Here is a 20,140-nt window from a genome sequence, read left to right as displayed (position 1 = left end):
TTATTGCAGTTATATAGCACAGTGGAGCCTCATGGCACCTTACAGAACAGATTAAAACAAGGATCCTTGCAAGGATCCCTTATAATGAAGGCCCCAAGATCCCCATGTGAGCATGGAGGCAATTATGGAGGAACAGGCCTTAAACTCATATAAAAACCACAGGAAGAAACTCGGCACCCAGGAAAGAGGACAACAATGTGTTCACGTGGTCACTAGAAAAGCCAGTTAGTCAACTGGATTTCCCCTCTTCATATGGAATGATAATTTGAGTGCTGAATGAGAATTTAAGAGTAGAATTTGACAGTTGCTTCAGAATCCTGGGGAATTTTGCATTAAGTGCTTTAAATGAACCGTGTGTTGGCTATGGTGACACTACTTTTTCTTGCAGATTTTGAGATAAGCCATGATGTTGGACTCTTGTATTAATACCCTGCACTTGTCAGTAAAGAAAGCTTCTCTACTTTTAGTTTTATAATGTACACAGGTCTACTGTGTATRTTTCTGTTTATATTAGGTTACACGTTGCTGAAATAGATGGGTCTAATTATGGCCTTTCATTCAGGATTAAAATGAAGAAGCCATTATGTGGGCTTATGCAACCGAGTAGCTGAGCAACAGAAACATCTAAAACAAGTATGAGGTAACGTAGGAGGCCGAACCATGCAATCAATGGCTTCTCATTGTGAAAAAATATGGGAAACCCAGAAACTAGAACTGACTTCATCTACAAACTTGAGACAAAACACAGAGTGAGTGAAGATTCACTACAAAAAAACAGAAACAGCTACTAAAACCACCACTAGTCTGATCCCAAATCCAACATGAGTCATTTGGGCTGAGAGAAACAGGCTCAGACCTCTGAATATCCTGGCACACTGCTGTTAATTACTTTATCCTGCATTCAGAAAAATAAGCTCTGGTAACCCTCTTTTACAATAACAGCACATAAATGGTTACTGAATTCATCGGCAATTTCCCCTCCTAACAGAAACACTCCAAAGAACTCTGCACTTTTTCTAATTGCTGGATCAAAAAGCGGATAATGCTACCGTAATGCTTTTAGGAATTATTGTTCCATATTCTCCAAAACATCTCTCTCATATTTGYGGTTGTACAGAGTTATGTTAGATGGAGGCAAAATTTCTTGGTAATTAACTAGGACTTTGTTGAATTTATTAATGCTATCTATCTTAGGTATTTTCTAAATGGAGTGTGTGGATAATGCGTGGAACCGGTTTTATGTGATGTGGAAGGGGATAATTAAGATAGAAAAATCAACTGAGGAAAAACAGATTGTAACGAAGGAACTGAAAATTTTAAGAAAGGATTCAGGAGGCAGAGTTTACATTTTTACATTTTAGAGAAAATTTTGAATAAATTGGCAGTTGATTTTTTTTAACTTTTTTATAAGTTGAAATAGCAAATGAAATTTAAAATGAAATGTTTATTGGTTGTAATTTGATTTTTTTTTTAAAAAGCTCTGTGTGTCTGTTCTCTTTAAGCTTGGAGGAAAGGGTGAGGACATGGATATAAGCCCAGATCTGAGAGTACACATTAGCTTGAATTTTTAAATTGAACTATACTTCTGTCTTCTGAGGGACGAATGCTGAAATGGAGACAAGCTGTGGAGGGCACTTACACTGCTCCTACAGGACCTTTTTGTTTTTATAGGACACGACAGAGGAATGTTTTGTGGGGGGAGAAAATTCTGTTGGGCAACAGTGTAGTTGGGTGTAAATAGCTTTTATCCATTTTGAATGGGGGAGAAAGTTCGTGTACTTCTTGTAYGCACCCAATGTGTACCTTTTATTTACTATCACACTACTGTGGATGGCCTATTGTAATTGCCTCCAGACTACCACATACTTCTTTTAATGTTCTGATGGCAGAAAAGCACCATAAAGTAATAYGTATCACTCTGCATTTATTATTTTCATCAGGGCAGGATGCAGAAGTGCTAGGTACTTTCCAAAGAGACAACCCCTGATATGAAGAGCATACATTCTTAGCTTAATATTGCTATGATTTCCAGCTCATAATGCAAAACCACAGATCATTCATTGTCAAGAGCCACAGAGCACGCACACACACACATTAGGCACTTTGTTTTATTTTGCAAAAAAAAAAAAGTCTTTTATATATAAACCATTTCATTCTCTCTCAAAACATTCTACAACTATACAGCTGTTTGCTCCATCATTTGCATAGGAAATACCACAATACAAAAATAAGGTAGGGGGAGGCAAAAGAAGCAAAACAGCAACCAATTTATGCATGTGTTTCCACGTATAAACATTTGAAGCCTTACAAAATTATTTACATCATTTGTCAACTATTTACATTAAGAGCAACATTTCTAACTATAACAAACAAAACTATAATTTATCAAGTATATGTAAAATTGTCTTAAAAAAAGAGTCTATTGTATACCACAAATAAATAAAGACAAACAACAGTTTTAACAAAGCTAGGTTTTCCTGCAAGACCCTTTTTTGGTATTTTGATTCTTAATCTACCCTTTGGTTGACAGCTTAATATTACGGCTTATGAACTCCAGACACTTACTAGGTTTGTTTGGTTTTCTCGTGTTGCCTGGCCAAATCCTACACAGTATAACCTCATCTTTGGCCCTTCATTTACTATTTCAAGGTGGAACACTGTGGATCAAAGTCATCACCAGCATAAAAGGGCACCACTTCATTGACTTCAATGGAGTTTCAACTACTTATGTTGGCAGTAAATTTTGCCCTATGTGTGTCAATCTGAACAGTGGATTAACTAAACTGCACTGTAATTTTAAATAAAATTACGGTGTCTTTTACCTTCTAGTAAATTACATGCAATATCCACATGAAACTGGATCATACTGGTGCTGAACCAGTTTAACATGTCCGTATATGAAAATTGTATCCTAAATCCTTCTTTTTAAAGTGATACTAAGTTTAGCTTATAGTAAGAGGTTTAACATTCTGAATATTGTAACTATCCCCATTATTTAAGCTTCCAACATTTACTTTACAGTTCACTCTAAGTGTTTTGCCCTTTTGAGCAATCTGAAAACAAAATCCTGCTTTGAATATTCAGTGCACACCGTTTGTGTTAACAGGTACAAAACATCTGAATGCTTAGCTCATTTCTCTTAAGAAAAATAAAGCTAAGTTGGTACTGTTTTGAGAGGTATTTAAATAAATTTGTTTGTAAATGTGCCGTGTTATCAAATGCAAAACAACCACTTTTTTCAGATGATTTTTAGAAAACTTTTGTATTAAACCTAAAAAGCTGATTTGCATATTTACAAAATCTTTGTCATAGCAAACATGCAACATACAGAACAAAATGTTTTGTTCTATGGCTGTTTATGAATTTTTCTATATATTTTTCCACAGAACGACTTAACATTTAAAAAAACCCACAAGTACTAAATATGTCCAGTAAAAACCTGACGGGTTACAATTCATGGCTTTTCCACTGCGTTCATTCACCTGCAGCCTCTCATTAACTCATTTATTAAACATTGTCACAATAATGACAGTGCTTTGGTCAAAACACTGCAACAGAAAAAAAGTGTATAATGCTGCAATGTGTCAAGACATAATACTTGTAAAGAGATGAAACCTGCTGACTAAAGCCATATACATTATGAGAGCAAACAAACAACTGAACACTCTGGTATTGTGATACAGTGTCTTCCATTTTTCTGCATAAATATACAAAATATACATTTCCAGTTTCTTTTGAGATTTCTTTTAAATGGATAATCCATAGTCAAAAATTAAACTAATTTTAGTTGTGAATTGAGAGTCAATAGGAAATTGCATAGATATAAAACTGCCTCAGTGACAAGTCCAGCTTTAGTTCTGATGTCTCTTCATATGGAGAGCCAGGTGGTCAGAGCGAGAGAAGCTGCGATTGCACACAGCACACTGGAAGGGCTTCGCCCCCGTATGCTTCCTGTAGTGGCGCGTTAATTCATCCGAACGAGCGAATCTCCAGTCACAGCCTTCCCACGTGCATTTGTATGGTTTTTCACCTGAAACACAGAGAACACAGAGACATTAGACTATCAGCTGTCACTCTTCAGAAGAAAACTGATGTGAGATCATACTGAAATTACATTGCTTGTTCAGTTTAAAGAGGAATAAACAACCCAACAGGAGTTGACATTTCTTAGTTATTAACAGCTATATTTAATAGGCCTGTCCCCTCTTTGCTTTTTCAGATAATTTTGTTCTCAAATCTGTGGTAATACCTTGGTAAAATTATACCACTTAAGAAACTTTCAAACATAAGCTGATTACTTATCCAAATTAAAGACGGCTATGATACAGATAGTCACAGAGGCAAAAAAAAAAAAAAAAATGCATGCGATGATTGCAATACACTCCCTCATATTCATCTCAATATGAAAGGGAGTAGAGAAGAAAGCAGTCTCACACAACAATCCAGACTAGCTTGTAACTTACACTTGCAATTTTTAAAAACTGGTAAATTAAGATATACTGAACTTTTTCTAAGAGTAAGTTTGAAATAGGAAGAAAGATTACTGTTTAAGAGCTTTTGATGTGTAAATAAAGCTGCACACTGTGTGACAAATGCAACTAGGATAATATTTTCAAAAATGTCAGGGGCAATAAAATCTTGTGGTATTCTGGTGTGGGCTAGCTATATACAGAAGAAAGCATCAAAAAGCCCAAAACCCCAGTTTTCAGAATTGAACATCTAGAAATAGGTGCTTAAATAGCCATATTTTAAGAGGTGCCAAGTGTTTGCTGTTCGCCTTAGTCTATACTGACATAAGGGGAGTACGGCATTTCTGAAAACCTGCTACTTTAAGGAAGCACTGAATACAACTTTAAAGTATCCAGCTAGACTTGAATGCATTGGCACAAACACCCAAAATACTTGCATTCATCCATTTTAGAACTGTAAATGAGTTATTTTAAGTATGTCTATAATTTATAGATTTGTTTGCTGAAATGGAAGAAACATGAAGCCACAAAGTCAAGATGACTTCTGTGTGAAAACAGAACTTTACATGTGTACATACACCTGCTCAGGAGCTGGTGTGGACATTATGTCACCCTAAAAACAAACTTCATATACATGAATAGGGTAAATGACCTATTTATTGGCTATTGGTTGACACTGGTTGACAAAAACACCTTTAAATTGGGATATTCCATTGCTATCTATATGCTGTTTACTAATTTGACCCATTTAGTTAAAAAGAGAAAGAAAATTGAACTTAGCAAAGCACTCAGCAGCGCCTTTATCTGCAGCAGAATCAGGCCAAGGCTGAGCTTACTAAAAATTCTTTCCAACATGCCTTACAAATCTTCTCCCTCTCCATTTGGTCACAGACCTTTACCCTCACAGTCTCAATCCTACAGCACCCCAGAGTAGCTACTTTTCCCTTTTTTATCATCAGATTAGCACAGGAGAAAAAAAAAAAACAGAAACCAGTACCCTGCAATCAGATTGTTTGTTCTACACCAGCTACACACAGAACACCATTTGAGAACCTTCAATAAAGTACTTCAGAGATTCTACATGTTTATTTAGCTGAAATTATAAAACTGGTTTTGTCTGTGAGTTTCTACTGCTTTTTCTGATCAACTAACTAGTAACTTCCCATCCACTACTAAAAGTAGACTCAGCCCTTTGCTCACACGGGGRAAGTGACTTCATACTGGCAGCACATCCACCACTGGACTGAGATTTCCACAAGAAAAAACAAACAATCAGACAAACAACCACCACCTCTCTGCATACACGACAACCAGGATTTATTGAAATCACAGTGGAAACATCATCCTTTAGGAAAAACAAACTTAGGATCTGGAATCACCTGTCACAGAGTCCAAAACTATTTGATTTCTGATAAATCAGACCACAATTTGTTACAAATTTCTGTCATAGTTGAATTTAGTCTGCCTGATAATGATTGAAGATGGATCTACCATATATGATTTTTTTTTTGCTCCACACAAAACATACTGTAGGTTAAAAAATTTCATAAAGCATAAAGCTTTTCTAATATAAGAGAAGCCAGCTGAGATATCACATTTGGTCTTCATGGCAGAATGACATTTAAGATCTTTATTCAGTAGAGGATCTTTTGTCATCATTAATGTATTGAAATTTGGTCTAACTATAATGAAGTCTGCAGAAGACTGCATTGTTGATCCATACACACAGCGCTAGAGAGATCAGCTGAAAATGCTTTATGATAAAACACACGTACAAGTTGCACAAATGTGTTACTCTTGCATTCGAAACATCTAACTTAAAGTCAAGGTATGTCCTTCTTTTTCTCCCATCTTTCCCCTCTTTCCCTGTATTGGCTTTAAACTCTTTTAATCAAATGTTTTTATCATCTTGTTTAAAATTAATTTTTAAACCTAAATACAGAGTAGTCTCAATAAGATGAATCTATAAAAGCTTCTTGCCTACCTTGAAGACTTTTCACTTAAAACTGCCATATAATACTCAGTGGTCAACACCCAGTTTTGTGACAACCCCCCCATCCTAACTGCCCAAAGAGAGCAAATATATAGGGAGGCTTCTGTATACTCCAAATACTTGTTTAAAAATTTTGCAGAATTAGATAGGAAATGAGAGAAATGGTGAAGAGGGTAGACAAATAACACTAACCAAAAGAAAGACTAGGAATGTGTAGAGCGGAACGGACCAGAATGGAGCCCATGAGATTTAAATCAGTTTCTAAACTTGGCGTCTGGAGATATGAAGTATCTCTAATTTCACCGAGGCTTCCACTACATCGCAGTGAAAAAAAATATCTCAAAAATTGTTCTGCATAGATAATATCTGACCCTGTTTAAGTCCAAACAAAACTGCTGTCCTCCTATTCTAACTTTATTCTGTGAGCAGCAGCACTGTGTAGTATGAAGAGCGACAGTATATGAACTACCACTAGTCAGTACAGCAGTGAACTGTGTGGCTTGTTGGATACARAAGCTTCTAAGCTAATGTAAAATTCAAACCCTGTTGAGTTCAATGGCCAGACCTCCATCAAACTCCAGGTGACCCAGGTTTCCAGAGACCTATCTGGAAACTACAGTAGCTCATCCCACTTTAGTTGTCATCTCATCTTACGTCATTGCCACAATTATGAATCTTCACGGACAATAGTGTTACTCACTGGAAAAGCTATACAGTGTGACACTGGAACAGGCAGAAAAGTGCTGGTTCTCCTTTCTGGCTGACTTCTGCAGACCTGAGCTAAACTGAATAGTGCTCAGGGGATGCATGGAGGGGAACAAGTCAGTGCCTTACACAGATTTTTTTAACAGTGTTACTTTTATGTGTGAGAAATTAAAGCCAAAATGCTGCTTTTAACCCCTGCTTTGGCTAACAGTGAGAACTGGAAAATGTATTTTTAGTGCCAATATAGAGGCCCAGATTATTTTGAATAAATCCTAGGGGTAAAATACTGAATATCTATGTTTGTAATGTTAGTTTCCGTTGGAAAGTTCTATTTAAGAACTGAATCAATTTCAAATGTTTTCCTTTTGGGCAAGGAGGAAGGGGGGCAAGAAAAAGAAGGTGGAGATTATTTTCACTCCTTTAAAGAAAGCAGAAGAACAACTAGCCAGTAATATTTTCTCTCTCTCAATCCATACACATGCTTTTTGTCATTTAGCAGAAATAAGAAATTGGTCTAAGTTCCTGTGGCAAGGGAAAAAAGCCTTCTGTTACATTTTTTTTAAGTGATTCTACTTCTTTGCTATGCTGACTTTAAGCACTGAGAAATCTAGGGTTGAGGATTTATTAAAAAAAGTACACACAACAAGGGACACTGAACCCTTTATCCACTATTTTCATTGGCTACACAGCAATGCAAGATTTGTTTACTTTAATGATTGTGTGAAATACAGTAGCTGTAAAGTTTCAGAAATACCGGGTTTCCTCCAGCATTTTAGAACTTCTATAGGGTGTTAAACCAAGAATGCCATTGGTCATCAAATACGAATGTAATATAGCTCAGTTACTGGAACATGATCACTGTATCAAACAGATATTTCACTGTAAAAGCAAAAAAACAGCTAACTCCTCCACTTCAGGGGAGCTTCCACGGGATTTGTTAGAATGTCAACACTGTTCAAGTAAAACACCATGGAGGAAGCTGGTACCGATTTCTAGCCAAATAGCACACTCCAACCCTTTCTTCCCAAGCCAGAAATATTATACACAGCACTTCTGGGAAACAGAACTGCTTTCCTTTAAATTATACTTCAACAGGATAGGGATTTCATAAGTTTAATTGGATTTTTGCATAACCTCCTTCCAATATCACTGATTTAAAATATTTTGCTAGGCTTATAGATCACAAAATGTATTTTAAGTTCTTGAACTGCTAATATGTATCCATTCTCCAGTTTTTAAAAAAATACATTTGTAGAGCATGAGAAACAGGTTTGTACTTGAGCACAGAAGTCTCAAGCACTAATGTTTAGTTTGGAATTTCTTCTACAGAAAGCACCTAGCAAGAAATAAGGGAATTTAACCTGAAACGAGACTATTTTTCTTGTAGTTTGTTCATCTGTTAAAGAAATAATAATGCTGGAAGATTGCCAGGATATCAAAAAGATGTCTGGATGTCTATAAGAGAAGTGCCATGTAACATGTTAAACTAATTAGGCACTTCAATAGATGAACTTTGGATCCCAAGGCAGATCCCAAGGTTTGGGATCCTTGCTGCTACCACAAGAGAATTATGTGGACCAGTGAGCCACACAGTGTTAGCTCTTCTCATTTTAATATATCTTTGTGGGACTGAATCATTTAAAAATACACCGATTGTCTTTTTAATATTAATTCTATCCTCTGGCAGTCATTGCCATAGTCATCTGGTTAAGGTACTGAACCACCAATGTGGTGGCTGATGGTCGTTTTGAAGACACCTGCTTCCTATAACTGTAGTCCTTGTTCAAGAAAATGTTTCTATTTAAAGTTCTGTTCAGAGAAAAACAGTCATTAAAAACCTTTAGATTAGTGATGAATTTCCTGGTTAATAAGAAAACAAGCTTCCTTATTTCACCAAAGAGTGGTGTGACTTTATTTCTGCAATTCACTACTAGAATGGACTCCTTTAAGTACAAAGTTGCAGTGAGGTCCAGATTTTCAAATCTAAAGTATTCAACTGTATTCATATGCAGAAATCCAAACACAGTTATGACAAAATCAGGTTACTGCCAACGTCTGCAAGTTCTCTTAATTTCTATCAATCAGAGCTGGGAGCTGGGAGCTTCTTTGAAGAAGAAAAAGCAGCACTGTTTTCAGACTCCAAAAAGAAGACATCTGATTATAGCTCCTAAGAGTATAAAAGTAAACAGGCTCCCCCTCATTCTTTCCATCATTTTAATATTAGCTGTGTTCATTATGTGCAAATAGCCTAATGCTATGTACTTTAAAGAGCATAAGAGAACTGTTTAAGCATTTGCAACTGTAAGTAAGGTACACAGATTCTTGTTAAATGGAAATATATGGGAATGCCGAAAGTGTTCCAAAGGTCTCACAGTACAGGTATGATGACTACAAAGTGACTTAAAAAGGGACCAGAATTTCACCAAAGGTCGCACATTTCAAAGCTAGTGTCAGACATGATAGAGTAATAAGGGGGAAAAAAAAAAAAAAGACAGTATGTATCATAGCTGTCTAGAAGATGAAATTTCCCTTCTTGTTTTGTTGGAAAGTCTTTTCACCTGAGGTTGGAGAAGGGGGTGGGGAAAGAATCCATTTTGAAGTTTTGTACGGAAGCATGCATGCCATTTTTGCTTCACTAACAAAGACAACACGTTTTGGTTTGCTCTTTGCCATATCACTGTCTGGCATCTGCCTTCTCAGGAGCTAGAAGACTGACAAGTCTGACAACACCAGAAAGCTAGTCTCAAAGAAAGTCCAGCTTATAAGTAACTGTAGTCCAAGCAGCAGGTTAGCAGGCCAGCTTGGCTTCTGGGGAAAATTTCAAAACAATCAATATACTAACATTAAACAGTTTGCTTCTTTGGAATTATTTCCCTAGTGGCAAGCGTCTGGCCTTAAAAAACGTTCAGCTAGGTGTGACAGAAAGCTGGGAGGAAAAGCAGAAGTTACTGCACAATAGTAATCTTAGCAGTAGTTACCTATGGTAGGTTCAGTTTTAAAACAGATTATTAGAAAGATTTATGGTCTCTAAAAGTTTTCGGTGTATTTGTTTTCAAGTTTTTCACATCTTAAAATCAGTTGTCTTAGGTCCCTGCCATGCTATAATCTCAAAGATTTGAAAAAAATAACAAATTAGATGTTTTTTCCCTGTTCTAGTTTGCCTGAAATAGCTTTCCTCTAGGTTACAGCATCACAGTTTTAAACTCCAATCCCTTTTAGATTGACTGGAATTGAAAATAGTTGCTTGGGTATATGTCTAACTCATTCAAAACAAGCTTTTAGCTCTGAAAGTTTACCTAATATTAGAGCTCCATTCTGTCATTGACTAAGCATTGTAGTTATTGTTAAAAGCAGTTTGTTTTTCTGCCTTTTTTAGGACAGTTTTTTTTTGGAGAAAGAATGGAAAGCTGAAATTTCAAAATAATGAGCCCCTCAGCTGCTTAAAAGCTGTTTGGTGCACTGGAATAGGTCAAAGTAAGTCAAGCTTATTTTGTGAGTAAATAAAAGTGAGGAAATAAATTGAGTATCAAGTCCACCAGGCCACCAGTGATAAGAATGCATAACATATACTGCGCATTAAAAAGATATAAAAAAAGTCTATGCCTAAGTCTAGTGCTGACTAGAGGGTGACTATTAAGTACTATTTCACAACCAAACAGCGTTTTAAGGAATCCTCTAACAGAGCGTTGCACTTTGTATGTCTAATCATTGATAAATTAAGTAGTATTTGATCTCTTTCTAAGAAAAGTGTGAACAGGAAAAAAGAAATGATGGTTTGGCAAGCAAAGAGGGCAGTTAAAAAGTTCGGCATCGTTCACTTTCTGACTACAGACACGCAGAAGGCATTATCTTCTCAAAGCTTCCGCCAATGCTTGAAGCACTCTTATTTTGCTAAGTGTTGTCTTACGCAGTTCAAGGATTACAGGGGAATCTTGACTGGCCTGTGAAATGGTTTATTTTCTTTCTGGCATAACATTCTGTCTTAACAGAGGTGGTCTCTCTTCAAGGAGATATACAAACAAAGAGGAAAGGAAATTTTTTAAGTAGATTTATAAGAAATCCATGCCATCTGGGGTGCATGGCTGTGTCTACAAGTTCTGTGTTGAAGAATACATTTCCTCATCCATGCCTGTGGTGCAAGAACAGCTCTTTAGCTCTCATACCAATAACACTGGCTCTTGTACAGTCAGATAAGAGGTGCTCTTAAAATGGAATTTATTAAACATGTATTGTAGACTTCAAGATTTCCATCTACTGTATGAACACAAAAACTAAAAAGCAATACATTAAAGTCTGCTTGAACTAAAAGCAAAGCACTGTACACTTGCCAAAATTAAAGGTTTTAATATGTCCTTAATCTGAGTTGTTAGAGATCACTGAATATAAATAATGCAGTCTGACAGAACAGGAATGCTGCTACCAAGATACTCAGACTAAACTAGGACATTACTTAAATGTTTCTAATCTTTCACCAATGGGAGGTGCAGGTCATCTAACAAACAACAAACAACAGTCTACTCAGAATATATTCCATGGAACCAGAGGAGAGTCAATTGTCCGAGTCAAGCTCAGAAATTAATTACAATACAGAATGTCTAATCAAATAATGGAAAGTTTTAATCACTGGCAATTGCTGTGAATCTTGGACTATACTAGTGTATGTAGGGCAGTCTCAAAATGAACTATATTTAAAGCCAGTCTCTTAGGTCAACAGTTTCCTTATCAGGAATCAAATATCCTGGAACTGAAGTTTAATCCTCTCAGGGAGCAATTGACAGAAAAAAACATTTTTTTAAGCTTTCATGCTTAGAGAGACTTTCTAAGCTTTTAATCAAAAAGAAAATATCAGGGTATCAGGCTTTTAAGTATCTAAAATCTAACAAGACTACCCCTCATCTGACACCCTGGAATTTAATTACTGTTTTATAAAAACTGAACACCAGACACTGCACCATGAAGTAATATTTGATTAAAACTTAGGCCTATATTGCTAAGACTTTATCCAAAGAAGTGCAACACATTCAAACTTGTTTCATTTAGGCAATGACTAGAGATAAAGAACCAAATCAATTAATGCAAAGGTCTGYAATCATTCATGAAAGGTTTGAAAATGCATTATTTTCCCTCAAACTGTGGTTTGCACAGAAAAATAATGTACTTCCATTTCTCACACAGGCAACTAATGGATTGAGCAGAATTCATAAATAAAAGATACCAAGATACTCTCCAGCAGTCTAGCAACACTGCACTTTAATGCACTTTCACAACATTTTTATTTAACTCTACTCCATTCTTCCTTATTCTAGTCTATCAATGATGGCATTTACAGACATCTCCTTAAAGTAGAATCTGTGCAACTGACTCATTTAACAGGTTAAAGAAACCGAATCTTTAGGGAAACATTACTTAATAGCTATTTTCATGATCCAAAGATTTTTCCAGGATCAGGTTTGCTACATACACAGAATACTGCAACCATGAGCAAGGCGGAATCTTCTGGGGCCTCAGTTCCCCATTAGTACAACATGAGCAAAATCCTTCCCTTAATTCTCTGGGATGATTTGAATCAATACATGTTTTTGTGAGGTGCTTTTTTTCAGTAGGAGTCCACTCCCACTTCTCTTTCCTTCTGAACAACAGGCATATAATAGGCATCCTGAATTCCTGGGCAAGTCTATTTGGAACCACCTGTAATACACACACACATATATATATACAGCTATGGTAAATTCAAAGCACAAAGTCCGAAGGACTGCTAAAGTCTATTGCACACGACTGGTTCTAATTCTGAGCGACCATCACAGTCTAATTCTGGATCTATTGAGACAGAGATCTAAATTAAAATAAAATGTTAACACCTTGAGGAGCTGCACAAGTTAGCAGCTGTCCCATGCCTACATAAACATTTGAAATAATTAGGGATGGTGGAAGTATTTTGAGTGCATCTCATTCAGAGAAATGCCATTTCTCTTGAGTTATCTCGGCTTCCACTTCCCATCACCAAATACTAACTAGATCTATAGATAGAGATGAAATAGTTCTGCAGTTAATGTTAGAAACTATTAATGGCAAACCCACCATGTGATCAGAGAACATGCCTGTACAAAGACTCTGTATACAGAAAACCAATATGCAGCTGGAAAACGTCCTCAGTGTGTGTGCCCTGATGTGTTCTAAACAATGATAGGTTTTCTTCTTAAAACCATACACAATTCTGAAGTGTGMAGCTGTTCACAGAAATTAAAAATAAAAAAAAAAATAAAATAAACACCCTGGAGCCAACAGCTCTTCTGCAGTTTACAGGTAGGATATTCCAGGTACTTACATATAAAGGCTCCACTTTAACAGTCCAAAATGTTTACATATAAAGAAGCATAACAGGAGAAGTTATAGGACTGCTGTTTCTAAAAAAAAAAAATTTTGACATATACATATATATTCAGATATCACAAAAGGAAGCTAAAGATGTTTATCTACAGCACACAATTAACTGCTTTTCACTGACATTCAACATGTTTTTCAAGTTGTATACAAAGCTGTCATGCCTGTACTTTAAGGTAACTTCACCGTGGAGCAGCCTGCAATAGATGCATAAGAAACTCCACACATTATATACACTAGTTGCACAAAACAAGTTATGAAACTAAACTTGTTCTGTGACTAATAGGTTAAAATTATTTTAGAAGAAAATCCCTGATACAAGAAGTAAAAAAATCCAATCTATTTTGAAAGATGCTCCAACAAACACTTTAGCATATTGAATATCATTTTACCTGTTTCAGGAATAACTTGTCCCAAGTTAAGATACCATACTGAAGGGCTTTAAGATATTACCCAAATGTACTGTATATCTGCTCCAGAACTGCATAGAGATGGATATAAAATGTCGTGTACCTTTGCAGCAGCAGGTTGGCTGTTTGTGTTAAATTTTTGGATTACTAGTTTATCAACAATTAAAATTCATAATTTAAAAACACTAAAGCAATCTCTAGTGAAAGAAAAATGGATGCCTCCTTCAGGGACTAGAACAAATACATTAAACTTGCTTAGTTCTTTAGTGAGTATTCAATTCCAAATCAACAGCAAAAGCATGAATATGCAGCCCAGGCATAATTCCATTAAATCAGAACCAACTTATACTATCTGATTTAGTGTAAGGTAAACACCTTAGAAACACCTAAGAAGAAAAATGCAAAACATTTTCCTCTTGTCCTTTTCTTACTGTTTTATTTAAATGTAATTTATAAAGTCTGACAAGGTGTTCATATTTGAATTTGGAAAAAGACTATAGCCTACATTCCATCTTTCAAAAATAACATTTCCCTTAAGTTTGTTCTCAAAGAACATCTATTAAACTCAGTCAAAGCCATTCAGAAGAGAAAGACTGCTAAATAAATACTGTATAAAGGCTGAGATTTTCCAATACAAAAGGAAAACCATAAGGTCTGTCTTGACTTTTAATGGCAGACAAACTTTGCTGCAGGCTTTTTTATTTTAAGATGACAGATTGCTGAGAAGGGCGGGGACTGGTTGGGATGAGAGAGAGACTGCAGCCAATTTTAAAAGGTATTGTTAAGAAACTAAGAATAAGGAGAAAACAACTTCAGTGGTCCATGATTACTAAAGAACGGGTTTAGCCAGATAAACAGGTCTGCTATCCCTGAAGGGATTTGAAAGAATATCACACACAACTTTATTAAAATGGATTACGTGACACTTCAGACTTTGAAGGTAAAGGCTTCATAAACTTTTTTTTTTTTTTTAAGGAATCAAAGCTCAATAGCGCTGTATGAATTCATAGTTTGGGRGGATGGGGTGCACGGAGAGTGGACTGTGTACAGACAAAAACACACACAAACATAGCCCTCAGTATCAAGTCCTTCTCTTTTCAGATCAATAGTAAAATTCCTGTTCACTCCTGAAGAAACTAGGCCCCCAGTGTAACTTCATGGGTTTCCCTGGGATTGTGTCCATTTACGTTAATATTCAGTTAATTGATTTATGTGGTACTGGGTATGTGAGCAATCTTACTTGTATTAAGACATATTTCAAGTGTATGTAAAGACGGAGATTTTAATCTGTACTGGAAATCTTCAAGTATTAAATGAATATACAGCAGAGTTAAACTAATCCAAACTCTGAAATAATGCAGGTAACAGGATATGGACTCACATTCTTGCATGTTAAAGCTTTAGACAGTTTATCCCTTCATTCACCTCCCCAGAAGACCCTTTGTATTACAGACTTGCTTAAGTTCACTAGATTTTTATCTAAAMCAACATTCTTGTTTCCATGAATACATCAGCTTCTCTGACCTTTGCACATTTAGCCACATTTCTAAGGTCAAATATCTATATGTAAAAAAGTGAAATCAACAATAAACATTATTGACCCTAAGCAATATACATTAGTGATGTGATTGATACATATTTCTGTGCACACAAGCAGCAACTTTATAAACCTTACAGTCATCACTATTCAAGATAGAAAACAGGTACAAACTGATTTTAAAAAGTAAAAGCATGGATTTCAAACAATGACTAAGTAACATTCATTTTTAGAGTAAAGCTTTGTTTTTATCTCTCTTCCTACAGTCATTGTGTAATAGCAAGCAAGATATTTTAAACTGATATTTAATTGCTGGCTAAAACGTGTGAGTGGAAATTGCACCCACTTTACCTTACAGATTATTTATTAAAGAGCAATGGTGTTACATTCTGTGATGTCAGTCAAGTTTATAGCCTCATGAAAATATTCCATTCCTATTAAGCTAGCTGATAATGAGTGATGATATATATCGCAAAATATTTGTAACAGCATTCTTGTTCAGCCTATTGCTAATGTAAAGTAATAATCTCTGTACAGTTGTTTTTAATTTTTACTGTGACTGCAACAGAGATAACTGTTTCATTTATCAAAACAGAATTTCCATAGTAATATTTAGCCTACAGATACTCAGTTTATTTACGATAATCCAAGGATCCATTCAAAGTAGCTGCTGAATACAAGACTTTGTTTCCACAGAGATAGTGAAACACATTTTGCTAGATCATAGCTCATGTTAAGTTTTGTTTTGACTTTTGGTTTAAACTTAGGTGAAACCCCACTACTTGAACGGCACCACCATAGAGCTGACAGCCTATTTCAATAAGTGAATTGCTTGAAACGCGACTCTTGTATTGCTTAGAATTGAGATTCACATATAAAAGGAGTTTGACTTCATTCTCAGTTTTAAGAACAAGAATAGTAGTCTCCTCATTTGATTTCTTTACAAAAAAGTCATGTGCTTTTTACTGTAAAGATTTAGCATGATAGATTTTTTATTAAGATCCCAGTAAAGAACTGTCCTAACAATTTAAAAGTATGCTGTTGGGGAGTTATGTATTTCTCCCATCATCTCCGTCTCTTTTCATTCCTTCTGCTGAAGCTGATCTACAATTTTGAACAGACTGGTTCCCCTAATAGCTGTGCTTCGAATATATGGTCACTGTATGCATGTATAAGCAAAGCTCTGTCCTGAGTTTAGCTCAATGCAGGCCCATAAACTGGGTCTGTGTCTATAGCTGCAGGCAGAATTTGATCAAGGTACAAAAACAAATGTTACACACTAACACTTTTCATTTTCATTTCATCCATTTTAATGTCTTTCACCAATAAGAAATTGAAATGATTTTTTTTCAGTATAAAACAACTTACTGTAAAAAAATTGCACATTTAATGCTAAGGACAAAGCAACTGGAGATACCTTGGGAATTTCTGAAAAATTATAAGATTAAATAATTCTAACAGGTCAACATGAAAGCCCAAAACAGAAAATTCTACTTATTTTGACAGATCTTGAAAATGGTAACATGTTTACTATGCTTATTTCAGTATCTGCARGGAGAAAAAAATTTATTTTTACTTCGAAGCATTTTAAGTTTGAAAATTTCACCATTTTTGTTTGTAATTATTTTTAATTGTGTATTGTAAAAGGTTTAACAAAATTGCCTTAACAATAAAAGCAATTTTACTTTTTATCGACCAAACCAGAAAGCTTTCTTAACTAAACTGCCAGCCTGAACCCACACCATTCTGTAAAAAACAGGGAAAAGATGGCAAATCAAACACACTTGCTTTTTCAAAAGATAAACAACCCATTAATGAACAAGAGACATTGAGAGAGTGAGTACATACCAGTGTGAGTTCTCAGGTGCGCTTTTAAGTGAGAAGACTTTGTATAAACTTTTGTGCAGCCTAAAACAAAAGAAAATAAAAAGGAAGACAAACATATCAGGATTGAGAACAGGAATGCTCCAGATTAAATTTAAACTTCTTCATTCGGTGCTGAGGTACTATCTGGAAATATTTAAGTTTACAACCTTCTGGCAGCATAATCATTTAAAAGTATAATTTAATATAGAAAGCTCTTAGGGAGACATTGCTCTATACAGGAAAAAAAAATTATGTTGCTTTACATAGGAAAACAAAATATGTTTCTGGTAGACACTACCTTGCAATGTAATATAAAACAATAGCTGCTACAATCCACATACAGTAACACCTGTTACATAAATTGTCCACCCTACAACTCRGACTTTTTCAAAATTTCCTAAAGAATCTGCTCAAACCATTACCATTGCTATTCATGACTGTACATAACTTTTTCATTAGGCATTTATCATATTGCACACTGAGTGGATGATATATCATCCATGATTATATTTATTAAGGGAGAGATCAGCTAAATGCAGCACTTTCTAGATGTGTTCAGAACAGTGTTAACAGCTTATATMTGGGATCACATATTACTTGAAAGAACAGTTGACAGAATCAGATTTCTCTTCCAGTTCAGTATAAGAAAAGGATAGGCTTTAAGGGAATTTATCTGTAGACAATTTTCAAAGGCAGCTTTAATGGATTTTTCCAGGCAGCTGAATTCCCTGTTCATAACACGGAAGATACAGCCATGGCCTCAGCTACCAGGAATTGAAATGATTCTTTTAGTGTCAACAGACTCAAACTGAGATGTATCACTTTGCACAAATTGAGCTGCTGGTCCATCCCTGGTATTAGAAAAGTGAGAGCATGAGGTGGACAGCCACACTGATTTAAATTAGAGAAGGCTGTAATTTTTTTTTCCTATAGAGTCTAAGTTTTGYAACATGAGAAAATGAGCTTAGGAGTTTAAGAGAGTAAGAAATGACATGAAGGAAAAAATTGATGTACAATATATTAGATAAAGAATCTGAAAGAGCATCTCAAAAAATGAGACATTGAAGAGGAGAAATCTTATTTTAACAAGAAAGGAATTGATTATCTCCAGGCAGACTACAGCGAAAGAGAACCATTTATACCTAGTCTATGCTTATTCACACTTTTTTATTACAAGAGCTGGGATTACATGCTTTTCTGTAACGGACTGCTTACCGGGATAGTCACAGTAGTGGATACGTCTTTTCTCCAAATCCGGGTTACTTCTTCTGTTGTATCTGACTGGTTGTATATTCTGGGAAGTTATTGGCAGTGTTGCTGGTATATTCGGATTGTGAATTGCCAGCTTGGAAGCTATAGTTGCGGCGTATGATGGTGGAGGGGTTAAATTCTGTAGCATCTCTGCTTGTCTATCTGGACTTCCAGGCTCTGAGCTTGGGGGTGAAGGAGGGAAGTAAGTGGCCTGTTGTTGAAGAAACTGGTTTGGCATCGTGTAGGTGCACGGAGGAATGCCCTGGAACTGTTTCATTGCAGTCTGTGGAACAGCTGAGGAGAGTGTGTTAAGGCCTGCCATGGCTGACGGCATGGAAACATTGTTAAGGGAGTCCATTACGGCTGCCTGAGTAGTAGTATTGGGCATATCTAAATCCGGTGAGCTCAAGAGCTGATATAACTGGCCTTGCTGGGGTGTGACAGAAAGATGAATATCTGGAGTAGGAAGCTCCTGCTTGATAAAAATGTTGTTCACATCAGGAGTTTGGTGAGAGCTGAAGATGCTGGTAAACTCAGGAAGGGCCTGAGTAGGGGCAGGGGTAGGGGCAGTAGTTTCACTCTGGTGACTGAAGATGGTGACTGGTTCTGTCTTGATGTGGGTCACACATGGTCGCTGAGATTTGTACAGGCCAGTTCTCAGGTGACTAATGTCAGGGAGGAAGACATTCATGTTGATACTGTAAGGCAACCCTTCACTGTCAGTGAAAAACTGGTCTACAACTGAGGCACTGTCTCTTCTGTATTTTTTATGTTCAGGGATGACAGGAACGGGTGGAAGCTGAGGTGCCAGATATTTCTCCATTTCACATCTTGTCTATAAAAACAAAACAGATAATCCACATGATTTGTTATCAGCTAACAAACAAGATGGCATGCAAGTCACGTGAGACTTTGAATATAACAAACAATATTGTTTAGCCAACTGCTAGTCACCCATAAAGGAAATTTTAAACAATTCACACGAATGAAAAACTGTCTTTTATAATTGGCATGCTGATCAAAAACATCAAAAATAAGAAGATAAAATATGGCGCAAGTTGTTAATGCAGAACAAATATTAAGATTGAGCGAATGTTTTAGCGTATGACAAACTTTTCGTCTTTTATGTGTACAGCAGAGTACTACATACAAAAATGATAGGTTGTATGACTAATCTACAGATCTTGTACTTTGGAATTCACTCTTCTAACAAGGTTACTGCCTGTTTCACGCATTGCTCTTTGAAATGCTAACTCCAAAAGCCACATCCTCAGCTGGCTATTTGAATGCTAATACTTCAAACAATGTTTATATATGTACATGTATATGTGATTTTATACTTCTAGGATTTTTCATGCTTAAAAGAAAGTTATAAATGTTACACCAAAGTGTAAAGTTATGAATAATACAGAATAAAAAAAAGACAGGTTGACTACATTAGTGTTTGTTTAAAGTGTTTCTGGGACTACACTAACACTTTTAAAAAATCTATGCAGTGTATAATTGGTTAATAACGTGACAAACATGT

General features: G+C 35.9%; 1 protein-coding gene across 1 annotated transcript; it reads right to left on the bottom strand.

The window, feature by feature from the left end:
* Nucleotides 1-2,103: 2,103 nt before the first annotated feature.
* Nucleotides 2,104-19,450, bottom strand: KLF5 (Kruppel like factor 5). The gene is made up of 3 exons (XM_026061969.1): nt 18,577-19,450; nt 17,344-17,403; nt 2,104-4,030 (listed from the first exon to the last, which is right to left on the bottom strand). Exons 1-3 carry the CDS (start codon nt 19,433-19,435, stop codon nt 3,852-3,854), a joined length of 1,098 nt encoding a protein of 365 aa, XP_025917754.1. The 5' UTR covers nt 19,436-19,450; the 3' UTR covers nt 2,104-3,851.
* Nucleotides 19,451-20,140: the final 690 nt, after the last annotated feature.

This window comes from Apteryx rowi, unplaced genomic scaffold (assembly GCF_003343035.1).
Source record: "Apteryx rowi isolate R43461 unplaced genomic scaffold, aptRow1 scaffold_189, whole genome shotgun sequence".
Lineage (NCBI taxonomy): Eukaryota > Metazoa > Chordata > Aves > Apterygiformes > Apterygidae > Apteryx > Apteryx rowi.
Note: the sequence above shows the minus strand (reverse complement) of the source record. Positions and strands in the feature narration are given on the sequence as shown.